Here is a 6,897-nt window from a genome sequence, read left to right as displayed (position 1 = left end):
ATTGGCTTGTTAGGTTTCTCCAACAATGTGGCTACGTTGGAGGTGTTGAACGTTACTACCAAAGACCAGGGAGAGTATCAGTGTGTGGCCAGAAACGAACATGGAGTTTCAACCAGCAGATGTTATTTGACAGTTAAGGAGGAGAGTTTTGAGAGGCGTAGCCTCCCTCCTCAATTCACTAGAGGACTGAGAGAACAGTATAGGGCTAGTGTGGATGAAGCTACTTTAGAGTGTCGTTTAAGGTGAGTTAGATGTTTATTCTAGACATCTGTCTAAAATGCTTGTTTTTGGATTTAGCTTAAGTTAAGACAGCCAGTTGCAATTTTTCTGGTCTAGACACTTAATCAATCTTCTTCAACATAGACACCTGCTTAAGCTTCTTTCTGTCTAGCTTAAGCTTTGTCTGTCTAAGTTTTAATCTTGAAACAGTTAGTAGTTGAACAGAACACATGTTTAAGCTATTTTCTGTCTAAGGCTAACTTACACACCTAAGTACTAGAAGTGGTGTACTTGGACACCCAATTACTAGCAGTTAAGCTAAGCATTAGATACAATCTAGATATCTGCTTAAGCTTTTTCCTGTTCAGCTGGATACTAGACACATGCTTAAGCTTCTTCCGTTTGGTTTGATTGTAATTGTCTCTTAAAGTGCAGGCTAGACACATGCTTAAGCTCTTTCCTGTTTAGTTTTAAACTAGACATTTTTTCCATCTAGTATGTTTTGCAGATGTGAACCACCGCCAAAGCTTCAATGGTATAAAAACGACACTGAAATTCCTCAAGGTGGTAGATACACCATCTCCTACCTGGCAGATGGTATTGCCAAACTTACCATATCATCCCCAAGTCAAGGAGACAGTGGACGTTACACGTGCAAAGCCGAGAGTGGGGACTGGTTCGATCAAGTCTCCTACGACTTTGAGTTTACCTCCAAAGAAGATCACGTAAGGCGCAAGCTTAAGGAACGTGCCGTGAAACGGGCCACGCCCTCCCTACCCACCAGCAGCTCCTCATCGTTGACTTTAGCTCCTTCGAGCCTAACCTCCAGACGTCCGTACTTTTCTGGGGTGTTGACTGACGCTTCGGTGCCTTCTGGAGGAGTGATGGCGCTGCAGGTCCAAGTGAAGGGAACTCCAGCCGAGGTGAGCTGGTTCAAGGACAGCCAGAAATTGGCGTCATCAGCGAGGCATCGCACCCACGTGGAACGTGGCGTTCACACTTTGATGATCCCCAATGTTAATGAGTTGGAGAGTGGAAAGTATACTTGCAGGGCTGCTAATGTTTATGGGAGAATCGAAACTTCGGCCTACGTTAGAGTGGTGCATCCAGGTCAGATACGTGACGGAAAACCTGCTATGTTTCTGTCCAGGCCGGACAAGTATTTGCGTGTCACTGAAGGTGAGGACATTAACGTGTCCTTCCGTGTTACTGGTGACCCTAAACCACGAAGTGAGTAGTTGTTTGAGTGAGTTAGTGATGGAGGTTAATTCGGTTTTCTTGCAGTAACTTGGATGAAAGGCCTGAAGGACATTACAGACAGTTTGAGGTCGATGAAGTGGACTTCTGACGACTACGTTCGACTGACGTTGAAAAGGGCCAACCTGGATGACGCAGGAACTTACTGTATCATGGCGAAGAACAAACATGGAACCGACAGAGCTTTCTTCACTGTACGTTTAAGGGAAAGGGCCAAATCCCTCACGCCTACTATGCCAGTGGAGTGCATCCTGGATGAGATACCATCCTATCGAGAACGGTTGTATCGCAAAGATGTTCCCTCAGGAATACCGGAAAAGCCTAAAATCAAAGACTCAGGCCGGAATTGGGTGTCTTTGACTTGGAACAAACCAGACCAGACTAGCATTGCTCCAGTTTTGGGGTACAGGGTGGATGTGTGGCATAAAGGAAGCGATGGTGGGGCCCAATGGAATACCTTAGGAATGTGCGGACTGTGCAGTTTTGACGCATTTAATCTAGTTAGTGGGGGAGAGTATCAGTTCAGGATAACTCCTAGAAACCGGTAAGTTGATCTGACTGTCCCAGTGATAATGCTATAAATAATACAAACAGGTATGGATGGGGTGAGAGCATAGTGAGTGACACCTTCACCGTAGGCCATCCCGAAGAAATGCCCGAATTTACTAAAATCCTCCCTGGACAAATGAAAGCCCTAGTAGGCTCAGACGTGACCTTAGAATGTGAGGTGAGTACCGACACAAACCACACCCAACACAGTCTAAACCTTGCTGAACAGGTAAAAGGTGAACCCACCCCAAGGATTAGATGGCTCAAAGACAGCACCGAAATCGTTGAAGAGGAAAACGACAGATACACCCGGACTACAACTAGAGGAGGCGTGTGCTCCCTGACTATAAGGAATCTGCAGGAGGTGGACAGTGGTCGGTACATGTGCGAAGCGGCGAACAAAACTGGTCGAGTGTCCACGTTTGTGCGACTGTACGCTGTCCAGGATCCTAAAGTTTTGCTGGCCGATCGCAATTTAAAACTGTACGACTTTTTGACAGTGACAGACTGTCAATTTACTAAAACATTGTTATTTGTCAAGATTTCTTCGTGATTTGGATGCCGCGACCAAAGAACAACCACCCCACTTTACAATGCGTCTGCGCGATCGTCGCGTCCAAATGACGTATCCGGTCAGGCTGACCTGTCAAGTGACAGGTTGTCCCGATCCGGACATTGAATGGTACAAAGATGGCGCTGTTTTAAGCGGAAGTGACCGGTTGACTTTCTCTACCGAGGATACCACTTTTCACACTTTGGAGATTGACAAGAGCACGTTGGAGGACTCTGGAGTGTACACGGTGAGGGCGAGCAACAAATTCGGTTCGGTGGCCTGCAAGTGCCATCTGGTGGTCGACAAAGGCTTGAAAGCGTACATCCCACCTCACTTTAGCACCCAATTGGAACCCAACAAGTGTGAGGTTCAGGTGGGTGGGGAGTTGAGGCTTTCGGCCCGCGTGGAGGCTTACCCCAGCGTGGGTATTATGTGGTACAAAGATGGGGTGAGTCTTTTGCTAAACTTGAGATTTTTGGTAAAAATGGTATTCATAGGTGCGTTTACGCCCTTCAAGACACTCGGTAATGACCCTAACCTACGATGGAAGAGCCGAACTGGCAATAGGACAAACAACAGTCAAAGACCAAGGTGTGTACACCTGTCTGGCTAGTAACATAGTAGGCCGGAGCGAAAGCTCCGCCACTGTACAGGTGGTGGGACATCAGCACGATGACGCCCCAGCACTCACAGGACCGTAAGTGAAAACACAATTTTCAGGTAGATTTACTGAAAGAATTTCGATTAGGTACTCCAAGGAACCGAAATTCCTGAAGAAACCACTAAACACCGAAACGTACGAGGGCGACAACGTCATCATTTTGTGTGAGGTTATAGGTGATCCCAAACCCGAAGTGGTGTGGCTTCGAGATTTTCTCAAGGTGAGTAAAGCAATGATGCCAAATCTAGTAAATCATCCCCAGAGGAGTCTGTGACAGAGTTTTGACAGTGTTTACTTTGACAGCCTGTAACTTGGTTATTTTGACAGTTACATGGTGAGTCAATATATCAATTTACAGCCCTTGAAACTCTCTTTTGAGCTCTATATAGTGTCTGAAGCAAACATGTAAAGCAATGATGCCAAATCTAGTAAATCATCCCCAGAAGAGTCTGTGACAGAATTTTTGACAGTGTTTAGTTTGACACCTGTAACTTGGTTATTTTGACAGTTACATGGTGAGTCTATATACCAATTTACAGCCCTTGAAACTCTCTTTTGAGCTCTATATAGTGTCTGAAGCAAACATGTATAGCAGTGATGCCAAATCTAGTAAATCATCCCCAGAGGAGTCTGTGACAGAGTTTTGTGTTTACTTTGACAGCCTGTAACTTGGTTATTTTGACAGTTACATGGTGAGTTAATATATCAATTTACAGCCCTTGAAAATCTCTTTTGAGCTCTATATAGTGTCTGAAACAAACATGTATAACAATTGAGTTATTTAGTAACAAATCCAAATTGGAATTGGATTGGTTATTTTGACAGTATTTACTATGACAGCCTGTAACTTGGTTATTTTGACAGTTACAGGATGGTTCAATATATGAATTTGTAGCTCTTGAAATCTACTTTTGAGCTCTATATAGTGTCTGAAGCAAACATGTATAGCAGTGATGCCAAATCTAGTAAATCATCCCCAGAGGAGTCTGTGACAGAATTTTGACAGTCTTTAGTTTGACAGCCTGTAACTTGGTCATTTTGACAGTTACATGGTGAGTCAATATATCAATTTGTAGCCCTTTTAATACCCTATAAAATGTTTACAGTCAAACTGACTGTCTGTGAGTTAATCAGTAAAAATCCAGATAGTACTGTATTGAAATCTGACTTTCACAGTTACCACTTTGACAGCCTGTAACTTGGTTATTTTGACAGTTACAGGATGGTTCAATATATGAATTTGTAGCTCTTGAAATCTACTTTTGAATACTTTATACAGTCTGTAATAAACTTATCAAATAACTCAGTTATTTAGCAGATAGAGTAGCCGTGTTATTTTTTACGAACAACTGACAACACTGTAAGTGTAACGTAATTTATTCTACTATAAAACATTAGGTAAGGTCATGTTTTATATAATTTTTTTGGGTTTGTGTGAGGGGGCCCACATTGCTGGCACGCGCCTACTTATCACCTGTAAGTTATGCAGCCACCCATGGCGGTTTGATCGGTCCCGTAATGGACCCTTCTTAATAAATCCAATCGGGGATTTATCATTTCTGAGTCACCTGTGGCGCTGTACGTAACCACGTTGCCAGATTTACTTTAGTATAACGTCTATTGACTCATTGGCGATGGTTAAAGACTTCAAACTCTTACAAATGTCGACATTGACACCAAAAGATGAGTGTTTGGTTAGCGTGGGTATGATTTAATGCGAATGGTTGGGAGGAAGTGGCAACGAGGTGCGCCCTACCAAATATGGTAGTATTACGCACCGTTGTGCTTGTCTCCTTCTATCGCTATTAACATCACTCAAATGTTGCGTAAAGTGTGAATTTTTTTCAATTAATAACGAGGGGGCAGCACTTTTAACTTGAGACCGACTAATTAAATTTTAAAGTGCGCCATATTTGGTCAAAAATAGAACCATACATCAAACGGCAAATTAACAATTCCTAAACAAATTATCCGCGGCAATTATTATTATTGGCCAGCTTAATTGGCTTTTTTCATTAACTGTAAACGTTTGCACGGTTTACGACCTTCCTACGTCAAGTAAAACCGATTCCTTTTGCTTGGTTTCAACCAGTTGTTATGGTTATAACTGTATGGGTACGCAACCGTTTTAACGGTCTCGAAATGGTAGATTTGCTTACCTTTTGAGCTGTCCCGGTATAGCTGAATGACCCAATTGATGCATAAAGCAACATTTTCTGTATTATTTGTCTAAATTTTACCATTGCAGTTTTTGTGTTCCCCCTGTACACCAGCCACTAGAACGGGCTTTTAAACCTACAAGGGTGGGTTTGGAATTTAATTTTGAACATTTTTGATATCTTGCAATTTTTTTGTGAGAGTCACCGTTTTTGAGATATTTGCCAAAAACTAGTTTGGTGCAACTCTCCTTACTTTTGACCAAAAATTCAACACCTTGTATCTCGGTTATTTTTCGGAGTTCAGAGATGGTAATCCACTCAAAACCACCCTCATGGAATCCTCTGTCACGTGATATGAGTCAACAATTTTTAGTCCTAGAAATGTATACAGGATGTGTCCAGAAAGTAAACCAGTACACTTGTTGTGTCCCTCCTGTACACCAGCAACTCCAAAGGACTTTCAAACTTTCATGGGTAGAGTCAGAATGTAATTCTGAACATTTTTGATCCCTTGCAATTTTTATGTTACTTTCACCGTTTTTGAGATATTTGCCAAAAACTAGTTTGGTGCAACTCTCCTTACTTTTGCCCAAAAAATTAACCCAAAAATTCAACACCTTGTATCTCGGTTATTTTTCGGAGTTCAGAGATGGTAATTCACTCAAAATCACTCTCGTGAAATACTCTGTCACGTGATATGAGTCAACAATTTTTAGCCTTAGTAATGCATACAGGATGTGTCAAAAAAGTAAACCAGTACACTTGTTGTGTCCCTCCTGTACACCAGAAACTCCAAAGGACTTTCAAACTTACATGGGTAGATTCAGAAATTAATTCTGAATATATTTGATTTCTTAAAAATTTTCTGTTACTTTCACCGTTTTTGAGATATTTGCCAAAAAATAGTTTGGTGCCAACTTAACTCAGTTGTGAACAAAATAAATTTTTATTTAATTAATTTCAGTCTAATTAGTGAAGTTAGCTAAAGTGAGTGATTTTTTGAATTATTGTACTTTTTGGGGTACTGGGTGTTTCTCCCAGATTTCCCCTCTTTGGTGTTCTTGTGGTTCAGCCACTGCAGCGAAATTAAATGAATAACAATAATCCTGTCAGATAAAAATTCCGTTTTATTAATTTGCGATACTTTCACCGACTAATTGAATCCGGTACCTTTACGAACCGTCCTCCCCCTTTAAAAATCGTGACTTCACAGAAAAAATGGCGATTGACCGAACCGACCATTTGGCCCGCTAATTTCCGGTCAAAAAGTCACACTTATGCGAGAGTGAAAGTTTGTCAATTTGCAGCCGGACTATTACAAGGACGCGGCCCACTTCCACAGGGTCGGTACCGGGCCGGAGTACCGCCTGGAAATACCCAACGTCAAACTCGATTTCACCGGAACCTACACGGTGTACGCGAAAAATTGCCATGGAGACGCCAAAGCTATTATTAGCCTCCAGGTCAAGGTTAAAGGTATGATATGACCACCATTTCCA

The 6,897-nt window shown here is 42.2% G+C and overlaps 1 protein-coding gene across 1 annotated transcript in view; it reads left to right on the top strand.

The window, feature by feature from the left end:
* Positions 1–6,897, top strand: part of LOC145731382 (uncharacterized) — a 49,512-nt gene that overhangs the window by 33,864 nt on the left and 8,751 nt on the right. Inside the window, exons 18-26 of the mRNA XM_081983144.1 lie at positions 14–242; positions 728–1,449; positions 1,504–2,020; positions 2,071–2,203; positions 2,255–2,508; positions 2,567–3,026; positions 3,076–3,275; positions 3,327–3,459; positions 6,706–6,874. Coding sequence (XP_081839270.1) covers positions 14–242; positions 728–1,449; positions 1,504–2,020; positions 2,071–2,203; positions 2,255–2,508; positions 2,567–3,026; positions 3,076–3,275; positions 3,327–3,459; positions 6,706–6,874 — 2,817 coding nt within the window. The remainder of the gene's footprint in view (positions 1–13; positions 243–727; positions 1,450–1,503; positions 2,021–2,070; positions 2,204–2,254; positions 2,509–2,566; positions 3,027–3,075; positions 3,276–3,326; positions 3,460–6,705; positions 6,875–6,897) is intronic.

This window comes from Ips typographus, linkage group LG7 (assembly GCF_016097725.1).
Source record: "Ips typographus isolate SLU linkage group LG7, UJ_Ityp_2.0, whole genome shotgun sequence".
In the NCBI taxonomy this organism is placed as follows: Eukaryota; Metazoa; Arthropoda; class Insecta; order Coleoptera; family Curculionidae; genus Ips; species Ips typographus.
Note: the sequence above shows the minus strand (reverse complement) of the source record. Positions and strands in the feature narration are given on the sequence as shown.